Source organism: Lithobates pipiens, unplaced genomic scaffold (assembly GCF_037356315.1).
Source record: "Lithobates pipiens isolate NorthernLeopardFrog02 unplaced genomic scaffold, aLitPip1_a1.2 Scaffold_25, whole genome shotgun sequence".
NCBI classification, from domain to species: Eukaryota; Metazoa; Chordata; class Amphibia; order Anura; family Ranidae; genus Lithobates; species Lithobates pipiens.
In genome coordinates, this window is record NW_027507787.1 from 87,855,930 (window position 1) to 87,878,818 (window position 22,889).

The 22,889-nt window shown below is 45.4% G+C and overlaps 1 protein-coding gene across 1 annotated transcript in view; it reads left to right on the top strand.

The window, feature by feature from the left end:
* Positions 1-22,889, top strand: part of LOC143930364 (membrane-spanning 4-domains subfamily A member 4A-like) — a 212,233-nt gene that overhangs the window by 181,088 nt on the left and 8,256 nt on the right. Inside the window, exon 6 of the mRNA XM_077454634.1 lies at positions 2,865-2,987. Coding sequence (XP_077310760.1) covers positions 2,865-2,987 — 123 coding nt within the window. The remainder of the gene's footprint in view (positions 1-2,864; positions 2,988-22,889) is intronic.

Sequence of the window (22,889 nt, forward strand, 5' to 3'; positions counted from 1 at the left end):
GGAATTGTGCACCATCACTGATGTCATTGGGCCCCCATTGTTGGTGTCATTGTGAGGAATTGTCCCCCATTGTTGGCGTCATTGAGAGAAATGGTGCCCCATTGTTGGTGTCATTGGGAGGAATTGTGCCTCATTGTTGTTATAATTGAGAGGAATTGTGCGCCATCACTGATTTCGTTGGGCCCCATTGTTGGTATCATTGAGAGAAACTGTGCCCCATCATTGGTATATTTGAGAGGAATTGTGCCCCATCACTGATGCCATTGGGCCCCATTGTTGGTGTCATTGTGAGGAATTGTCCCCCACTGTTGGTGTCGTTGGAATTGTCCCCTATCGTTGGTATCATTGCAAGGAATTTTGTCCTGCCCCATCGTTGGTGTCAGTGGGAAGAATTTTGCCCCATCGTTGGTGTCAGTGGGAGGAATCATGCTCTAGTATCAGTTGATGAAATAGTGTCCCAAGGGCCAGATAAAAGCAAGAAATGGGCCACACCTGGCCCCCGGGCCGCAGTTTGGAGACCCCTGCTCTAGGGTATAAACTTTTTATGTGAAATACTGTATACTTCACACCAACTTTTCTATATCTTCCACTCTATATCAGAATGCGGTAGTGTCTCTGCAACATCATCATGTTGTGCAGAGTAGTTGTATTGAGAATTTACAACTCATGCACTATGGTCGCTTTCACAGCATGGGATGTCTCCTGCTACTTTAGGCGCCAAGCAGTTTTTCAAACCTATTGGATTGAAATGTACTGACACAACCCCCCAAAATTTACTGGCCCAGCCAAATTTTTACTGGCATTTCCAAAAGTTACAAAATTACAGTTTTAAAGAGGTTGTAAACCTCAGAAAAAACAAAACAAAACAAAAAAAACCCTGCAGCACAAAGGCATAATGAACTGGTATGCATCACATACTAGCCCATTCCGAAATACTTTCCTCAGAACGATACCCCGAATCGGAGTCGGCACTCTGAGTACAGGGCCGTCATCTTCCGAGTTCATGGGTCTAGCGCTGTAATTGGCCAGAGGCATGATGATGTCACTCCTGCGTGTGGTAGCCGCAGCTCACAGTACAAGTCCTGAAGAAATGGCACCGGCGTGCCGTTTCTTCAGTGCGCATGCGCCAATGGTGTCGGCAACAGCGTATATACTGAATATCTCTTAAACTGTGCAAATTTTTATTGTGTTGCATGCGTGATGTCTGATTCTAATCACGCGTGCCAAATTTTGTCAAACTTAGCTGGGCAGCATCTGGCGAGATAGGCTGCTTTGTATAGTGGCACCGCTGAGTTGATCAACGATTTCCATGAATCCAAAGTGAGTACGTCTGGTTGTTTCCATTTTATGAGTAAAGCCTTCCTAGTATAAAATAATAGGAGTCCTATTAGAGTTCTGGTTGCTTGAAGGCGGGCCAGGGAGCCCACCAGACCCTGCAAGCAGATCGACACATTCGTGGGAACATGGATCATGATCAAAGTTTCAATGAAGTTTGTGACCTTCATCCAAAAGGCCTGGATCCTGGGACAGGACCATAGCATATGGTTGAAGTCAGCATCTGCTTTACCACACTTTCAACAGTTGGAGGAGGAATTTGGGTAAATTTTGAATAATCTTTGGGGAGACATATAAACCTTATGAATCAGTTTAAATTGTATCAATTGATCGCTGATGGAGACAAGTTGTAGAAAAGGATACTCCCGGGTATCTTCCCAGTCTTCCACATCCAGATCAGGGATCACACCCTGCCACTTATGCCGCATACACACGAGCATACACACAGAGTCTGCCGGATAATCTGCCCGTGTGTGGGCTCCGGCTGACTTTTTCTTCCCAAAAGTCCGGCAGACTTAGAAAGAAGTTTTGACTCAAAATTGTTCGGCAGACAATCCCCCCTGCCTGTGTTCCAGGCAGTAAAAAACAGTATTTATAATATAAAAGTGCATGCAGGGCATTGCACAGACCACTAGGGACAAAGGGGGTGTGTATTTTTTACTACAGCTGTGTGTGTTTTGTGTGTTTTTATTTTTTTGAATTTGCCGCCGTTCTCCGCTCCCGTGCGTCGTAACGCCGCAGGGAACGGAGCTCGGCGGCATTCGGCACTGTGAATCGAGCGCAGGACAGCTCGATCACACAGCGCGGTGGACATCGCTGGATCCAGGGGACAAGGTGAGTAACGCTCCCTGTGTCCTCCCCTGCATCGAGCGATGCGATCCCGAGTCTGGCTCGGGGTTACCGCTCTTGTAATTAAAATCCCAACCCGAGCCAGACTTGGGATTACCGCTAGGAAGGTTAAAGGGCAACCCCTTTGCCAAAAAAACAGCGTGGGGGTCCCCCCAAAGTCCATATCAGACCCTTATCTGAGCACGCAGCCCGGCCGGTCAGGAAAGTGGGGTGGGGAGGAGTGAGCCCTCCCCCTCCTGAACCATACCAGGCCTCGTGCCCTCAACATAGCGGGGTGCTTTGGGGAGGGAGGTTTGTCTGTTTTTAATGGGGTTGAGCACTCTGTTTCCGTTTCAACAACCAAAACCAATTATAATCAATGAGTTAGGAACAGATCCCAGAAAACACTACGACTATCATAGAAGCAGAAATTATGGTTATGGAGTGGACTTTAATGAGGAGCTAAAACACACAAAGGTGGTAAGGAACACCCAAAGTTGGACAAGGGTAGAGGGAGATCTCACCACTAGTGAATTCAGAGATTGATATTTTACAGGTGGAACCTGTTGGGATAAATCAGTTATGGGTGGACTGATCTTCCAAAATGCCCTCTTAAACCTGTGATATGTATTGTATATGATCATATAGCATAGTGTGGCATGATGCTGTCTTAATCTTTGCTTACATCTTGGTTTTTACAGCCTGGCGGGACCGCAGTTCTTGCTATACTTCTGATCCTCAATCTCTTGCTGTTTTGTGTGTCTATTTCCTTGTCTGTGTTCGGATGCCAGGCTGTGGGTCATGAATCTAATACCCCTGCACAGGTAAAGTTCAGAGCTCTTGCAAACAGATAGTTGCCTCTTGTGATTAAGCTGTTAAATCATAAAAAAAAAAGGAATGTGGACTTTTGAGGCACCTCATTAAGGCAAAATATAACATACCGGTAAAACAAAAACATTTTAGTTATACATCCTTTAAAAATAGCTAATTTCCATAACCCACCCTGGATATCTTCAAAACTGGATTTTATGACAGACAAAAAAATTTTTGTAGACAATTATTGTCCAGCTAGCATGTTATATTGACACAAATAGTTAATTATATACACACATTCCCACAGTATATACCATGGTTTTTGTAGGTGCTATACATTTCATACAAACCAATCAATATACACATATTGATATATTTTTTTATTTTTTTTTAACAAAACACTGAATTTATTTATTGGATATGTTTAATAGCAGAAAGTAAAAAATATAATTTCCAAATTTTCAATCTTTTTTCATTTATATCGCAAAAAATAGAAAAACCCAGTGGTGATCAAATAACCACCAAAATAAATCTCTAATTGTGTAAAAAAAAATCATATCAATTTTGTTTGGTTAAAGCGTTGCATGACCACACAATTACCAGTTAAATTATTACAGTGTCATATAGCAAAAAATTAAGGGGGTAAAACTTTCTGGAGCTGAAGTGGTTAAATAACTGTCACTATATACAGTATATCATAGCATATTCTAATGCTGGTTCCCACAGTGAAAAGAGGGAATCGTTTTACAGTTTTCAAATGGCGTTTCATCAGGAGTTTCATTGTCGATGCGATCTGCGATAAACCAAGATGATATATTAAAAAAATGCACGTGTACAAAATATAGCTTTGTATTTATAGTGAGCTTTCGCTGTGTGTCTTACTACAAGACCTTTATGTATACAATGGCTGTTTGTCCATTAAGCCGGAACATTCAGAAACACCCCATCACAAAGGGCATCCAAGGGACCAGGAAGTACATCTCAAATGAAAATATGGCACTTACAATAATAAATCAAAATGAAAAGTCACTTAAACATCTGCATAGCCCTGTAGGCTTATACCGCCCTATGAAAAGTCACCCAACCAGACCAAAATCCTACACTGACATTACCTCAAATATTTTTTGGAAACGAAACATCCTCTCAGGTTTTTATACAGTGGCTAATTGTTTTCTCCATGTCCGGTGATATTTAAATGTCCCTCCACATGTATTCCTATAAAAGACATTTAGAAAAGCAGTCACTACTTATACCACTACTGTACATTTCCACTACTGTATTGAGGGAAAGGTCAAAATTTAATTAGCAAAATTGGAATAGCATATCATAAATGTGAGATGTGTGTGCGTATGTATGTGTGTGTGTGTGTGTATATATATATATATATATATATATATATATATATATATATATATATATATATATATATATATATATATATATATATATATATATATATATATATTGTGGGGGAATTAGCTTGTGGGGATCACCTTTTCTGAATGACAAAAGCAAAACAGGCACTTTCTTAAAATTCTTGCCGATGCCAGGTTTATTTGCAGGAGGTTTGCAAAGTAAAAACAAACAAACAGTAAATTAAATCCTTGCCGTCCATCTCTAACTAAACAGTCTCCTCTCTATACAGTGCGGGGCTGGTCCCCGTCACCCACAAAACATACGGAAAAGCAAACCTTTTTTAGTCCAACAGCCAGAGCTCTTCTCACTCAGGTTCCTCCTGAGTCTCCAAAACCAGACACTGCTGTGTATTCCAGGATATTTAAAGTCCAGCTGACTGTGGACTCCAGTGGACTCGAACATCCAGACCGGAACCCAGCCTGCCACAGAGGCTGGAAAAACCGTGCCGGATTTTGGTTTAGTCCCTTACAATGGCACGATTGTGAGGTGAAATGTACCTATTATTTTGTATCTCACCTCACATACCGTCAAAATATATATATATATATACACACAGTGCCTTGAAAAGGTATTCATAACCCTTGAAATTTCAATGTTACAACCAATAACGTAAATCTATCTTATTGGGATTTTATGTGCACATACTTGTGAAATTGCAGGGACATGATAAATGTTTTTCAATTTTTTTTTTACAAATCTGGAAAATCTGTGTGGTGGGCATTTGTATTCAGCCCCCTTTACTCTGATCCCCCTAATTAAAATCTAATGGAACCAATTGCCTTTAGAAGTAGCCTAATTAGTAAATAGAGTCCACTTGTGTGCAATTTAATCTCAGTATAAATATAGCTGTTCTGTGAAACCCTCAGATGTTTGTTAGAGAACCTTAGTGAACAAACAGCATCAGGAAGGCCAAGGAACACACCAGACAGGTCAGGGATAAAGTTGTGGAGAAGTTTAAAGCAGGGTTAGATTATAAAGTGCTCTTCAACATATACATCTGCCCCCTCCTCAAAATCATCAGAATATCAGACCTCGGCTTCCACTCATACACTGATGACACTCAACTCTACTTCCGCATCACCGGACAAAAAGACCATCATCAACAACTAGAAAAATGCCTCACTTTGATAGACATTAGCTCCCTCAAACTCAACTAATCGAAAACAAAACTTCTTATCCTACATGCAAACCAAAATTCACAAACCAAGACCCCTTGCTCATCACCCACCATCTTGGGACAGACATCGGTCCAAGGACCAAGGCCAAGAGTCTCGGAGTCATCTTTGACTCAGAGATGTCAATGGATGCAAAAATAGGATCAGTAGTCAGCGGGTCTCACCATCTCCTCCGCCTGCTACATAGAATCATTCCCATTCCAAATTAGGACAAAGCAGTGGCAGTTGTAACAGTCATTAACTCACAACTTGACTATGCAAACTCCCTCTACATAAGACTACCCCAATATCAACTTGCGTGCTTACAACTCATCCAAAACACGGCGACAAGACTGATAACAGAAAAAACCTGGGAATCCATTTCCCCTTCCCTGAGGAGCCTACATTAGCTTACCGTAAAGAATCGGATCACATTCAAGACCCTCTGCCTTACCCACAAATGCACACAAGGAAAAGCTCCACAATACTTACTCGAGAAAATAAAACACTATACACCCAATCGCAGCCTTCAATCATCTAACCAAAACCTCCTCCTCAGTCCTAAATCCCGTTACAAATCAAAGGGAGAACGGAGATTCGCAGTCCAAGGACCACGACTATGGAATGATCTACCGACTTACATCCGCATGGAAGAAAACCATCAGGCCTTCAGGAAAAAAACTCCAGACCTACCTCTTCTAGAAGCTTGACAAAGCAGGTCGAATACAGCGCCTTGAGGCGATTCAGTTCACATTTGTAGCGCTATACAAATTATTCATTCATTCATTCATAAAAAAATATTCCAAGCTTTGAACATCTCACAGGGCACTCTTCAATCCATCAGCTGAAAATGGAAAGTATGGCACAAATGAAAACTTACCAAGACATGGCCGTCCACCTGAACTGACAGGCCAGGCAAAGAAAGCATTAATCAGAGAAGCAGTCTATGAGGCCCATGGTAACTCTGGAGGAGTTGCAGAGATCCACAGCTCAGGTGGGAGGATCTGTCCACAGGGAAACTATTATGCCCTGTACAGAATTTACGAAGGATTATTATAAATTTTATTAATTTTGTTGTTGGAAAATTTGAGAACCAGCTCTCAAATTTTGTGTGATGGAAATTCTGATGGAAAATGTCCGATGGAGCCTACACATGGTCAGAATTTCCGACAACAAGCTCCTATCAAACATTTTCTGTCGGAAAATGCTATCGTGTGTATGGCCTTAGTTGTGCACTCTGGCCTTTATAGAAGAGTGGCAAGAAGACAGCCATTGTGGCAAGAAAGACATAAGAAGTCCCATTTGCAGTTTGCGAGAAGCCATTTGGGAGACACAGCAAATATATGTGGAAAAAGGTGCTCCAGTCAAATGTGACCAAAATTTAACTTTTTGGCCTAAAAGCCAAATGCTATGTGACTGAAAACTAACATTGCACATCACCCTGAGCATACCATCTTCACCATGAAACATGGTGGTGGAAGCATCATGTTGTAGGGATGCTTTTCTTAAGCAGGGACAGGGAAGCTGGTCATCAGAGTTGATGGGAAGCTGGATGGAGCCAAATACAAGGCAATCTTGGAAGAAAACCTGTTAGACTCTGAAAAAGATTTGAGACTAAGGAGGAGGTTCACCTTCCTGTAGGACAATGACCCGAAACATGATTAAAGTTCCACTAATGAATGCTAGAAGATTTCATATAAGCGTGCAGAGCTGTACAGTGCTGGGGTTTTTAGTGAATGGGTGTAAAGATCAACTTTGAAAGAATGTTTCTAGGTGACTGCCTACTCGTTGGACTCAAACAGAGCCAATTTGTCATTCAGTCCACCACCTCTTTAAATATATACATATTTCCCAGTGAAATATTACCCCTCCCTCCAAATCTAAATTACTGCAGTTTGCCAAGATAGAGTCTTATCTAGTATGCCAGTGTTCATTCACCACTTCCTGAAGAAACCACCCAACAAAGCCCCTCTACCTTTAGCCAATTGCATATTCCTCTCCTCTAAATAACCCAGCTGCTCTTTCCATCCACAAAATAGTGATGGGTGACATCACATGTGGCACAGATGCCTTAACCACACCTGAATGGACACACAATGTTACCTGACTGCCAGGGGTAGAAAAAGCTCCACTTAGGGATCTGGCCTTTGGCACAGCTCCTATATTGGCTTGAGTGGAAGGGCTGGGGCTAAGATGTGTATAAGATGTGTATATGATCACATGTGAGCAGTAGGAGCAAGATGATTCTGCTAATTTACCACCATACAGCAAGGGCTTAAGCACACCCTCTTCACCCAAAGAGGTATATAATATCTTGCAGTTGTCCTAAGCAAGAAGACAGGCAGCCATTGTAAACCTCAAAATATATGACATCATTGTCAAAGACTACAACAAAGCCCAATTACATATACAGTATAAATACGGATGACTTCTGCACTACTCTATGTAATAAAGTGTGAACCGTTGTAAAAGTAAAGGAGGTGCTGCTCAACACAAGATGTGTTCCCACATAAATAACCAAAATGACAAAAACATAGTGAAGCGCTACCTCACCCAACTACTCACTGTAGGGTTCAAAATAGTGAATAAATATATCAGTGTAAAACAATATGCAATATCCCTTAGAGAGCACAGTATGCTAAACAAAAAAAATATGTAAACATAAGTCCATGAATTAATAGCAGTTTATACAGGTGGTAAACGTATTGATTGGAATTGATGAATTGCCACATCAAGTGCTCTCTTCTTAGTGCAAGTGTCTAAGTATCCAATAGTGACAATCCAAATAATAGTGAGTATAAACAGCGGAGAGCTCTCCACCGGTCACCCGATGTGCTCACCTCCCAAATAGACCCCTAATAGGGTCCAATGGTGCATTCCCCTTAGGGGTATCAATCCAGCAATCTGCCATTCCTCTATCTGTATAAGGGCCCCTGATCTCTCTAATGGTGTTCCTCATAAGTAGGTATCATAAGGGTAGGAAAGAACTTGACATAGTGTTTACAATTGTTTTAATAAAAGTTAGTGTTTTAAACAGTAAACAACTCACATTTACAGATGACATGGCTGTCTTTTTTTTTTTTTTTTTTCCATAAAGATTTTATTGAAAAGTGTAACAGTTTACAGGAACAGGTCATCATAAATGAACAGGTACATGTCAAGAGGCCAAACACACAAAAGAAATAATGCACGGTGGGGGAAAAGCCAACAGGGACCTCCCAACGGTACTAAGCAGAGGAATAGGCTTGAATACTGTTCCAACCACTATACCAGTACTACATCAAGTCTAATTATGATGGCTTCACAGCCGCGGGAGGGGAACAGCTCGGGTGGCTACCTGCGCCCACCCGAGATACCCCAGGGAGAACAAAGGGTATAAGGCGAGGGCAAAGCCAAGTGTCAAAAGAAAAAAGGGAAACCGGAAAGAAGCGGTGTCAACAGGGGAGGGGTCTTGGGGAAAGGAGAGGAGGGGGGGAGGGGGCAAAGAAGGGAGGGAGAAAAACAGAAAAAAGGGGGGGGGGGAGAGGAGAAAGGGAAGGAGAGGGGGGGGAGTGAGGGAGGAGGGAAGGAGAGAGGAAGAGAGTGTGTGGGGTGTGTGGTCCCCCGCCCCAGGGGGGGGTCCAGGGGAAGTAATAGACGGTTGGTAGGGATTCAGGTGGAGGTCAGCCTTCAGCCAGGAGGAACATGTTGTTTATACTCAGGAGTAGTTGTGAAATGAGACCAACAGGCCCACGTAAAAGAGTATTTCTCGAATCTCTCTTGGGAGATGTGGATCAACTCCTCCATGCCAGCAATCCTGGAGATGGTCGCAAACCATTCGGCCAACGAAGGGGCACGCGTAGTCCGCCAGTGTCTGGGAACACACAACCTGGCAGCATTGACCATATGCATGGCCAGGGATTTCAAATAGGCTCTCCGAGAAAGGGAGGTGTGATGGAGGAGGAATTGTGCCGGAGTGTAATCAAGATCAAGAGTAGTAACGGCTAGGATGAGTCTGTGGACTTCCTTCCAGAAGGGTTGGATGATCGGGCACGTCCACCAGATGTGGAGCATTGTCCCAATATCAGCGTTGCATCTCCAGCAGACATTCGGAGTAGAGGGGGAGAACTTATGAAGGCGGGAAGGGGTCCTGTACCATCTGGTTAAAATTTTGTAACCATTCTCCTGTATGGCTACATTCAGCGAGCCTTTATGAGTATATTCATGGACTCTAGTCCATTCCGTCGGTGTTAGAGGAGTCGGCAGATCCCTATGCCAGGAGGATTGAGAGGGGGAAAGGGTCGGGGCAACCGGGTCCGCGATGAGGGCATACAGGAGGGAGACAAGGTGTTTTTGGGGTGTCTTACGGTTGCATAAGTCTTCAAACGGGGTGAGTGGTCGTATCCATTCCTCTAAAGGGGCCCGGGTGGAAAGAAAATGGTGAACCTGGCGGTACGTCCAAAACGAGAAGGAGGAGGCATTCGGGAGGCTACGAAGGGTGTCTAAAGAAAGAATTTTGCCCCCCTGGAAAAAATGAAGGGCCAGGACATCCTCGAAGGGCCAGACCTGTCGAAGAAAGTTGGGTGAATAACCAGGAGGGAAGTCAGGGTTGAATCTCAGTGTGGTTAAGGGGCCCGGGGACGGCGCAATAGGAACGGAGGCAGATATTTTCCTGCATAGCATCAAGGAAGTGTGGATAAATGGGTGTGCAGCAAGGGAATGGGGCCATTGTTTTGGGAGCAGCCAGGGGAGGAGATGAATGGGGACTGTGGAGAAGGCATCTTCTAGAGATACCCAAAGTTTGTCAAGAGAGTGGATATGCCAGTCCGCTACCCTGGTAAGGTGGCAGGCGACGTAATACTTGTATAGGTCCGGGAGGGCGATCCCCCCTTTGGATTTGGGGAGTGTGAGCCTGGAGTATTTGATCCTCGGTGGGGAGTCTCTCCACAAAAAGGACGAGCAGACCTTCCGATAGGAGGAAAAGAAACTACAGGGCAGGGCCATAGGGATGGTCTGGATCAGGTATAAGAAGCGAGGCAAGACGATCATTTTAATTAAGGCCGCTCGTCCGAACCAAGACACGTTAAGGTGGTTCCAGTCTTTAAGATAGGTTTGGGTGTGGGTCAGGGCCGCGTGGAAGTTAAGGGGGTAAAGGTCAGAAAGGAGGCGAGGGATTTTGATGCCCAGGTACGAGATAGCGGTGTGTTCCCAATGGAAGGGAAACGCTGCCTGGCAATGGGATACTTCCCGGGGGGGTAGGGTGACATTCAGGGCTTGGGATTTGGAATAGTTGATCTTAAGGTTGGAAATCTTACCAAAAACTTCTAAGTCTTGAAGCAGTGATGGAAGAGAAGTGCGCGGCGCGGTCAGAGAGAGCAAGATGTCGTCCGCGAAGGCCGAAACCTTGAGCTCCCTCTCCTTAATCGAGATCCCCCTAATATCCGGGTTCGTTCTGAGTTTATTCAAGAGTGGCTCCAGAGTGAGAATGTATATCAGTGGTGAGAGGGGGCATCCCTGACGAGTGCCGTTGCTGATAGGGAAGGCGTCCGATAGGTGGCCGTTGACTCTCACCGCCGCAGTAGGGCCAGCATACAAGGTCATTATAGAAGCTAACATGCGGTCACCCAGGCCCACCGCTGTTAAGACTGCGCGCATGTAGTCCCAGGCCACTCTATCGAACGCCTTCTCGGCGTCGAGGGAGAGGAAGAAACCAGGAATTTTTGAAGAAGTGAGCCAGTGGTGAAGGTTCAAGGCGCGGATAGTGTTGTCCCGAGCCTCCCTTCCCGGGACAAATCCCACCTGGTCATTGGGGATTAGGCTGGGGATCAAGGGGAGCAATCTGTTGGCTAAAATTTTGGCATAAAGTTTGATGTCGACATTCAACAGTGAGATTGGCCTATAGTTTGCTGGCAAGTGGGGATCCTTGCCCTCCTTAGGTATTACAGTTATGTGAGCCTTTAACATTTGGTCTGACTTCACCTGGGGATCCGCGAGGGCATTGAAGGTGAGTAGAAGGTGAGGGGAGAGGGTGTCCAGGAAAGATTTGTAGTACTGGAGGGAGAAACCATCCGGCCCCGGGCTTTTGCCAACCTTCATCTGCTTCAGCGCAGTGTCCAGTTCCAGGGGGGAAAATCGTGCCTCCAGAGATTGAGCACACAGGGGAGAAATAGGGCTGGGGCTATGTGACGCGAGAAAATCTGCGATAAGAGCGTCTCGGGCTGCTCTTGCGGTCCGAGAAAGGGGAGAAGGGTGAAGGTTATAAAGTTTGGTGTAGAAGTTTTCAAATTCCTTCGCAATATCCTCATTTTTAGTAAGTAAGGATCCCGAGGGATGTCGCAGGCTATGGACAGTTGGAGATAATTTAGCTGATTGGACCGAACGAGCCAGGAGACGGCCACATTTGTTGCCGTGTTCGTAGAAGACCCTTTGGCCTAAGACATAACGTCTTTTAGTGCGTTTGCCCAGCTCATCTGTGAGCAGAGTGCGAGTGTGTATCAGCTCATTGAGGGTAGCTTGGGCCTGAGATAATTTGTGAGACGTTTCCAACGTCTTCAGCTTTGTCAGAAGGGAGTTCACGCGCTCCTGGTGTAGTTTTTTGGCTTGGGAAGATAGGGCCAGCAGCTCCCCTCTAATTACGCACTTATGGGCCTCCCAGAGAGAAACCGGGGAAGCAACGGACCCCGAATTCTCCTGGAAGAACAGTCGGATACTCGAGCGAATACGCTCCAGGGCGAGGGAATCTTTGAGCAAGGACGGGTTAAAACGCCAGGTTTTAGTTTTGGGACAGGAATCGGGGAAGGAGAGCGTGACGGTGATAGGGTGATGGTCAGAGAGGAACATGGGCTCAATGGATGAGTGTTGAAGGAGAGGGAGGTCCCTCTGGGACAAAAAGAAAAAATCAATTCTGGAATATTTTTGGTGGGGGGCCGAGTAGAAGGTGTAATCTTTGGAGGAGGGATGAAGAGTACGCCAGGTGTCGTGAAGTGATAAAGCTTGGAGCTGAGCTTTAATCTGGCGGAGGGCTCTGTAAGTCAGCGAGGATGTCCCAGTGGACGTATCAAGAAGGGGGTTCAGAGGGACATTAAAGTCCCCAGCTAAAAGAAGCAGCCCGCTCTGAAAGGAGGACAAGAGGGCGCAGGTCGTGCGGAAAAAGGTTACCTGATGTTCGTTGGGGCAATAGATGTTGGCCAACGTGATCGGTGTCAAAGCGTAGGTGCCCTTAAGGAAGACATACCTGCCCTCCGGGTCTATCAGGGAGTCGGAGAGATGAAAGTTAGCGTGTCTGGAGACAAGGACGGACACACCCTTCGTTTTTGCTGCAGGATTGGTGGCATGGAAGGCCGTCTTATATACGTGGTTCGAGAGTTTAGGTATAGCGTCAGAGCGAAAGTGCGTCTCCTGCAAGAAAACAAAATGTGCTTTAAACTTGGTCAATGAGGATAATACTTGAGATCTTTTTTCTGGCAGGTTGAGTCCCTTAACGTTAAGGGAGACACATTTCAGTTGCAGGGGAGCGCTATTCGCGGATGAAGGCTGCATCCTGAGGGATTGGGCAGGTGGAAAAGGTTTGTACCGGGAATACCGGAATAGAGGCCTATAGAGGGGGAAGTGGGGCAGGGGACCACAGACCCCGGGGCGAGGGAAGAAAAGAAAGGGGCGGAGAGGCAGAGAGGAAGAGAAAGAGGACAAGGAGGTAGGGAAAGGTGGGAAAGGGAAGGGCAGGGGATCAGGGGGGGAGGAAAGGAAAAAAAAAGACCAGAGGTAGAGTTAGACCAGCTATCTACCTAGAGGGACGGGTGGTGAAATCTGGTGTGTCAGCCTAGTCTAGGAGAGACTGCTGTGTGGGAACAGTGGGGTAGACGAGAGATACATGACGTCTGCGAACCAGGGAATCTAGGTGAGTATGTAAGGGGTCCCGCCCATTTGTATTGGGGAGGGGCCAGGCGTATAGGGGAGCCTACCAATAATAAAGGGGATCTGGAGAAAAAGGGGAAGGAAGTCGTAATGTTAGGTATTAACAACTACACAGAAAGTAATAAAACGTGATGGAGCCGCGGCTGGAGGCGAAAAAGACATGCCATGGGTCTCAAATCCTACAAAATGGAGTAAGGATGCACAAATAACATAACAACTTAACAGATATAAAAGAAACAATATTAACATCAGGATAAGAGCTTAAGACTGATAAGCCTGAGAGAAGTCTCGGTCGAGTACCTACCCCTTATGGGGCGGGGATTGGGGGGGAAAGGAGGGGAAGGGGAAGGGAAGTGGGGGAGGACGGGGGGGAGGACGGGGAGGAGGGCGGGAGGGGGGTAGGGGGAGGAGGGCGGGAGGGGGGTGGGGGGAGGTAGGGGTTTGAGGGGGGGAAGTAGGGAGGGGAGAGGAAGGAGAGGAGGGGGAAGGGAGGGGGAGGGCAGCAAATACAAAACAGAGAGATCCAAAGAAGAAAAGGGTTTTCAAAAACCTCTCCCCCCCCCCCTCCCACCCACACATCCAAGCAATGATATATAGTACCCGGTATAGGAAGGGCAAGCGTAGCGAGTCTAAATCCGTGGCCATCTCTTACCCTTCCAGATGAGAAAGGGGTCTTCAATTAGAGAATTTGGAGCCAGGAGGGAAACAAACCTCGGGGGTTAGAGGTAAAAACAGGGTATAGTAAAAAAAAAACAAAAAAAAAAAAAAAGAGTCTCACAAGCATAGATGTCTTCCCGAAGAGCAGAATTATTTCACAGAGGAAAGTCGGTGAATTCAAAGAGTCCGGACGGCAGCAGGAGAAGAGGGATCCTTGTCAGGGCGAGAGTCCCCAGTTCTGGAGTGAGGAGTGTTGAGACAGGTAGGCGAGGGGTGGCCAGGGAAACACATGCGGGCCATGAAGAGCGCGATGGAGCGCGGTGGATGGAAGCCAAAGGTAGTCGGTTAGGGAAGCACGGGGAAGGAAGGAGAGAGGGCGAGATGGACAAAGGAGAGTCTCGGGGAGGGGGCAGGAGGGAAGCGGGGCAGGGTACTCACTCAGAACATAAGTCAAACGGCTGTAATCTCTCTTAGTCCTCCGGTGCTTCGCCTCGTGCTAGCGAAGGTGAGGGGCTTCGTTGGCGCAGTTCCCGTCGGAAAGGACGGTCGTTAGGAGACCTCGGATCCAGGCGACGATGTCGCGAACGTTGACGTGCGGCTTTCGGTGATGGATTGAGAGACACAGGACGCCAGGGCTCCGTCGGAAAGAAGGTCGAATACCAGTCCGGGAGTTCGACAAGTGGCAGATCAAGTTGGTCGCAGAAGGCTGGGAGATCCTCTGGGGTGCGAAGAAGTGCAGAGCGCCCTCTGGCTGAGGTTGAGAGGCCAAAAGGGAACCTCCAGCGGTACTGGATGTTTCTAGAGCGGAGGGCCTCCAGTAGCGGACGGAGCGCCTTCCTGTTCTGGAGAGTGATCTGTGAAAGATCCTGAAAGAGCTTCACATCTGCCCCGTTGTACACAATACGCCCCTTCATGCGTGCTTTTCGAAGAATTTCCTCTTTCAAAGGGTAGTTGACAATGGCACAGATGATGTCTCTGGGTGGCTCAGAGTCTCTGGGTGGGGGGCGGAGGGCCCGATGAGCCCTTTCCATGTCAATGGGGGAATCCGCGGGGCGCTCCATGAGATCATTAAATATGGCGCATAGGGTCGGCTGAATGGCGTCTGGCTCGATGCTTTCGGGGACACCCCGGACCCGTATGTTGTGCCTCCGACCGCGGTTATCCAGGTCCTCGACGTGTCTATGCAGTTCGAAGACTTGAGAAAGCTGGGAGTCATACGCGGATTGCACTTGACGAATGGCCGCCGCGTGGGTCTGGGTAGTCTGCTCCACATTGTCCATGCGGCGGGCAACTGCCAGCAGGTCCGTCTTGAGGTCCGCGATCGCTGCAGTCACCGTGCACTTAATGTCCTGGGCGACTTTCTCCAGATCAAGGAGGCTTGGGGGTTGGGAACCCCCAGGTCCAGGTGCGGACGCCCAGGGCATGTGGGCAGGTGAGGATCCGTCAGGCGAGGCCGGGGATTGGGCCTGTGAAGGCTCGAGGGCCTGGTATCGCTGCGACCGGAATATGTCCGGAATGTGCCTCCCCTGAACGGTCTTGGGCTCCTTAGGGGTGCGGGAGGTGGACGAGCTCCTGGTAGACCTGTGCATAGCAGGGAAAGGAGGTAGGCTCCCGTGTGAGCAGGCAAAGTATTCCCGGAACGCAGGAGCTCACCAGTTAGGCGTCCATCACGGTCTCCGTCCAGGCCACGCCCCCGACATGGCTGTCTTTAATATTGATTGGACCCTGGGCAAAAATTTTCTTGCCCCCGCTCATGCAATTTCACTCTCCCCCTGCTCTGAGATATACAATAAATAGCAACTAGACCCAAAATCAGTTTACTTTATCAGATCAGGCAGTTGTTGCTTGCCAGAGGTTACAGCATATCATTACCGCTTACTGATTGGTTGCTAGAGGTTACAGCACACATTACGGCTCACTGATTAGTTGCTAGAGATTACAGAACAGGATTTCTGCTTATTTTGTGTCATTTTTCTTCTACATCACACTTGTGGTCTCCTTTTCTTTCTTTTCAAATTAGATATTTACCATTGCTATCACTTTCTTTATGTGGTATTTTTGTTGGGTAAAGGGAGGGGGATTTTCTTCTCTCCTCTCCACCCAATGGATAGTTCCTGAACTTTAGGTGGCCACAGGTGCGTTTCTCATTGGGATCTAATGACACACATGATTTACTCATTTGTTTAATTATATGTTTAATTATTTTGTTTGGTATATATATATCTGTATGTATCTTTATCACTCTAGCTATGACTAAGCACCATATCTGGTGTGGCCTGTGTCAGCAGCTGTGCAGTTAGTCTCTATTGCCCTGTGATGCTTTGATATTCATTTTTTAATAAAGGTGAACTTTTTTGGAGTGCGGCTAGCCAGCGTTATATTTTTCCACCTGATTTCTGCTTGTTGATTGGTTGCTAGAGATTACTGTACAGTAAAACTGCTCACTGATTGGTTGCTAGAGGTTACTGCACATCATCTCCTCACTGCCTGCACACCATGGACTGGGGAGTTGAGGGGACCCATGAATAGACAGAAAACTCCTAGGGATCCTAGGACTCCTGGGATAAGGGGCAGTGCTGGGGGAGAGGAGGGTGTGATCAATGGCAATGCTGATTTTTTACCAACTATCAATATAAGCAGGAGTTTCAACACTGGCTACCAATGTAATAGGGGTTTACACTGACCACTAATATAATAGAAGCATTCACAGTAACCACCAATGTAAGGAGGAATTTACACTGACCACTAATGCAAGGGGAACATTCACACTGGTCAATACTGTGAATAAAATGATTCTACCCCAAGCCCCAATGTAATAAGAATATTTACATTGACCATCAATGTAACAGAGACATTTAGCTTGCGTTCACATTTCTGTGTTGGAAATGCATTCAAAATCCCTTTCTTGATACCACAGCAATGTGCTGCCCTTTAGCAGATACACAGCAGTGTATCAATTGTTACTGACACATTTACTCATCTGCTGACATGTGCAGTGGCACGGTGTGATTTTGAAAAAAGGGTTTGGGACTTTCTTCTGCATTTCTAGTGAACAGAGAGGCCCATTGAAATTAATAGGCTGCCCTACATGCTACCTACATCTTTATCCACCCTGTCGGTACACCTTTGCATTCTAAAACCCCTGCTGACCTCTGCACCCCAAACCTCTCCCATCCTCTCCACTCCAAGCCCCCCTTTATCTACCTGCCTCATCTGCTTATCTTTGCACCCACCTTCCTTACCACTATACATCCCCTCCTTGCTCCCCTGTTCACCCCAAACCAATTCCTTCTCTGCCTACCTCTGCACACCCCACACTACCTCCCCCTCACCACCACCACCACCACTACCACCAATTTGCTTACCTTTGCAGTACAGGCTGTTGTTAGACTTAATGACCACAGTTGCAGGCAGGACTTCCAAGCACGCCCCTTTACCTCCCCAGTGGGTAGCATTCAGTATAGGTGTTGGTGGATATGACCTCAGGGGGGCATGATATACATATGAATGCCACCTTTATTTACATTTAAACATGGGGTTTGCGGGTTAGTCATCTGTACACAACAATAGGGCAGAACTGGGCAGCATTCACTTCCCTTCACTGCACACTGAGATAGTGGGACACAGCACAGGACTAAAACTTCAAGGGACAAGGGAATTAAAACCAGGATAGTTGCCAAGTATGAAGCAGCAGCTTTGGGCCCCACAACAATGACAGGGCCCAGGGCAGGTGCCCTGTCTTGAAGACGGTCCTGACAGATGCACTATTTCTGGTGCACACAGGTGAATCACTCCTGTGGTTTAGGTAGGAAATCCCTGGATCACTAAAACATCCACAGATCCTCTGCCCTGTGTCCCCAGTGGCTCGCTCTCTGCTCCTGATTATGTTCAATGATGTCACAGGCTCTGCCTCTACACGTTTTGGCACTACAATTGTGAGTGTATCAAGAGGTGTTCCTACCTTAACCACACAAGTGATTCACCTGTGTGCACCAGGAATAGTGCATCTGTAAATGTGAGTTGTTTACTGTTGTTGTAATAAAAGTTAGTATTTTAAACGGTAAACACCATGTCAAGTTCTTTCCTACCCTTAAGATACCTACTTGTGAGGAATGCCATTTGAGAGATCGGGAGCCCTTATACAGATAGAGAAATGGCAGCTAGCTGGATTGATACCCCTAAGGGGAAGGCGCCATTGGACCCTATTGTGGGTCTCTTTGGGAGGTGAGTGCATAGGGTGACCAGTGGAGGGCACTGTGGTGTGCATACTCACTATTATTTGCATCGTCACTATTGGATACCTAGGAGAAAGCACAAGCATCAATCTAAGTGTAGCAATAAAATTGTTTGATAAATCTTACAGAGAAGTACTCACAGAGGTGAAGTAAAAATCAGCATGTGGCCCTGCAAGTGTCCCCATCCAAGGAGCAGTGCTAGCAAGTCCTCCTATGTAACTGTGTGCTCTGGCGGACACCACCAGTGGATCCCAAAACTTCCTGGAGCCATGGAACACAAGGGGGACTGTATCTGACGTCACTTCCTTAGGATCAGGCTGGTCACCTCTTCTAGTCATCCTAAAGATGCAGCTGCTGTGTGATCACATCAGATACAGGCGCCCTTGCATTCCACAGCTCCAGGAAGTGCCAGAATCCATTGGGTGTGTCGTCCAGTGCACAAAGCACCGCTTCTTGGATGGGGACACTTGTAGTGTATAGTCTTATAGTCTTACATAATTTTTGCATGAATTCACCATCATGTCCTAACTCTAAGCAATTTTGTACCGAAGGCTTACAAAACCTTGTGGGAAATACAGCATACTTTCACGCTAGATGTTTAACTGTTTAGCAATACAGTCATCCCCTACTGTATCTATTTAGGAAGAATTCTAGGTCCTTACATTTAACCTCCCTTAAAACATTGTATTATCGTGGCTTTTTAGCCTCAGAAAGTCTTGTAGCTTAAAGCCTAATTTACCCTGTTGGATTTGTGGCCTTAAGATAGTGAATTCATTATGTTTCATGTTGTAAACTTTGTCAAAGTCCCCTCCCTGGTGGTCCTGATGTATTTGACACAATGCTGCAATGCTACAAAAGATATAAATGTCAAATTTGTTGGGCTTAAAGTTCACCTTCAGCAAGATTTTCCCCAAATCCCCCTATGCAACTCTATGAGCTCTGGATAGTACACTACAGTTGTACACCCCTCAGGACTTCTGGACTGTTGAGTGTTTCTTAAATCTGCAGCCACAGTAATTGTAGCTGCTGAATTAAAATGTGTTTTAAAAAAACAAGCATAGTTACTCTTCAAGGTACCACGTCAATTACTGCATAATGTAAACAATTCTAAAATTCATAATTTTGTAAAATGACTACATTTTCGTAGTAAAATAACACGTTTTTTGCTAGCAATTCCATTCACATAGATGATTATTTTTATGCATAGGAAAATCTTTCTTAAAACTTTACATATGTGGTATGCTGATTTTCTGAGATGTTTCCAAAACCTAAAGACTATATTTGTATGTGTTTCATGAACATTCTTCACTTCTTCAGGAGAGGACTTCCTATAGATCTAAAATGTACAACACCAAACGAGTTACACTATGAGAATACCAACTAATTCTAGGAATTGACAAACATATATAATACCTGAAATATCCTTCAACATTTATAAATTCAATGCCATGACTTATTTCCCCCACCTGCCCTATTTGGGACTGTCTGGATAATAATGCAAAAGATGGTGAAAAGGAAACTCAATAACTCACAGAGGATATACCACAAGGACAACTGGTCCCCCTATGTTCTGATTGGTTCCTACAAATGGAAGCATAATCCTTATCATTTCAAATGTACAAAATTCTATCATAATCATTTTCTATATCTGATTTATATTTATCTCTACCGCAAAGGAAGGGTACAAACTACTCCAAGGGAGTGTTATAGTGTCTCTGTCTAGATCCTAGAATTATTCCTGTAAAACAAGATATGGAATGCACTAATGAATTGCTGAAGAGGAAAGAGGCCCAAGAAAATTCCAAACAAACAAAATGTTTGAGGTGGATGGTGACATCACACTCTCCACCTCGTTCAATCTGAAAACGCTTTGTATTCATTTAGGTGATGCAAAGCACAATATGAATGGTGTTCATGCCAAACAGCTGAGTTCCTGTGTTCATAAGGCTAGAAGCTTCGAAGTAATGTCAATGTAGGATTTTGGTTTGATTGAATGAATTTTCATAGAGTAGTATAGGCCTAAAGGGCTACGCAAATGTTACTTTTCTTTGTGTAGCCTTAGTCCCATTGTAGGAAGTTCCCTCCATGAAATCTATGCTTGTTGTTTTGTATGGCCGTGATAAATTCTGACCATTCACCAAAATTAGAAGGTAATATTATCACCTCAAATTTTATAGTTTTGAATCTGTAATCTTTATCATACCAGCCCATTAGAAACTGGAATCATTTATTAATATAGGTGCTATTTCAATCTACTGTGTGCCTCCTGGTTTCTTGGATGTCCCTAGTCCACCTTCTCCTTAGGGGGGTTTACAACCATTGTGGGAGCTTTAGGCTTATTGGACAGACAGCCATTGCATACATATAAATTGTGGTGTAAGACATGAAGTGAATACTAAATTCTGTACATATGTAATCTATTTATTTTTATAATAGCTTCTTAATTTAAATCAGACCTTACCTCCAACTATACTCCTAATGAAGCAGTATTGTATACATTTGAAATGCATTGCATATATATATATATATATATATATATATATATATATATATATAAAATATATCCTGTATAGTACATATATATAGTGACGGTTTTATGAATACATGAGTCAGCATAATATGCTAGCTGGGGAGGTGTAAAAAAGATGGAGGTTGTTTGCTGTCATTATATCCGATCTTGAAGATATCACATGTTCTTATATAGGGGTTGTATTGTAAATTAGCTTGTTCATAGATGTATAAACAAAATATTTTTGTTTCATGCTCTATTTTTGTGGTAATGTGGTGTCTCTAAAGACCACATTACTTCTGTTTTATGATTCCACTTATTATGGGATGTGACACCTTACACCACTATAGAAAATTTGAGCCCTGCTTTAAAATCCTGAGCTACTAGCCAGGCCTTAAGGTTACTTTCACACTGGGGATTTGCGGGCGCTGGCAGTAAAGCGGTGCTATATTAAGTGGCGCTTTACCATTGTTTTGGTGGCGCTATGCGGCCGCTAGTGGGGCAGTTTTAGCATCTGAAAAACAGTTAAAACCGCCCGCAAAGCGCCGCTACAGCAGCTTTTTGCAGGTGGGCTTGCAGCGCTGCCCCATTGTTTTCAATGGGAAGGGGCGCTTTAGGAGCAGTAAATACACCGCTCCTACAGCGCTCCAAAGATGTGGCTTGTAGGACTTTTTGGGGCTTTCACACTGGAGACACAGCAGCGGCTGTTTCGGGGCACTTTGCAGGCACTATTTTTAGTACTTTAGCAGCTGCAAAACGCCTCAGTGTGAAAGCAGCCTTAAGAGTTACTCGCCTCCAGTTGCCCCACCCAGCGCCTACCTTGCCCTACATCTAATTCCACTCCTAAACACACCCTCACAAATTATCTCATGAAATTACACTGTTAAATGTTTATGAGGAATTAATTCATAAAAATGAATATAAACAACAACAAATTTATCAGTGCCCATCAGTGTAGCCTATCAGTGCCCATCAGTGCATCCTCATCAGTGCCCATCAGTGTGTAGCTGTACCCCCATGGGGGCTGCTGAGTTTGTTCATTGACTTTTGTCAGATGGCTCCGCTTCCGATCCGATCCACTTTATTCTGGGTATAAATCGGTGGGCTGTTTAATAGGGTGTATGAGATGCCCCATCCGACCCCAGTTTTAGGTCAAAAAGGTACTAATCTGTAGCCGTAGCTTTTGTTAGTTAAGTCCCTTAAAGAGATCCTTTCCTGGTTCCAATTGTCTCTTAAGCAGCACTCCCAATGTGGACAGATAAGCATCACTCTGAATAATGCTGTGGATTTTGACCCCAAAGTCACAGGCCACACTGCCTATTTCCATGACTTGTGTTGTCAGACTTCCCTCAGTCCTGGAAAATGCTTGATACTGTGGTCCTTGGATACACAGTATGAAGTTACTGAGTAGCTCTACTGGGTTGCACTCCCGTTGCTCTCTCCCAATCAACAGTCCATGTTTTACTCACAGAAAGTCGATTCCCAGTTTCCTTCTTCCAATTAGTTCCTACTTCCTCCTCCATGGTGTCCGGTACATCCCCACATGGGATACTCAGTCTTCCTCCAGAGCTACATGCTGACTTCTCCTCCAGGGGCCAGACTTCGGCCTCCCTGGACTCGCCTCTAGCTGTCTGACTCTGGGATCTCTGAACTCCCGGGCCTTCAGCCTCCTCCCAGAGGCCCCAGGATCTCTGAACTCCCGAGCCTCCGACCCTCCAATCCAACCGCAGTCCCTGGAGCATGACACCCCCCCTTTTTATGAGAGACTTCCCATTGACCATAGAAATTAACCATTGGTCAATTCTCTCACATGGGTTTCCTGCCACTCAGGTCTCAGCCCATCCTCTCTTTCCAACAGAATCCACTCTCAAGCAGAGGAGGTATCCCTGAGCCCAAGTGTAGGCAGTCACACCCCCTTCTACTCTGACACTCCCATCCTCAAATAAACAACCAGGCCTAGTAAAGAGTAGGACCCTGGCCAAATTTACCCTTCTCCTATACTATCAAAAAAAAACACCACTAAGCACCTACCTAAAAGTAGAGGGCGCT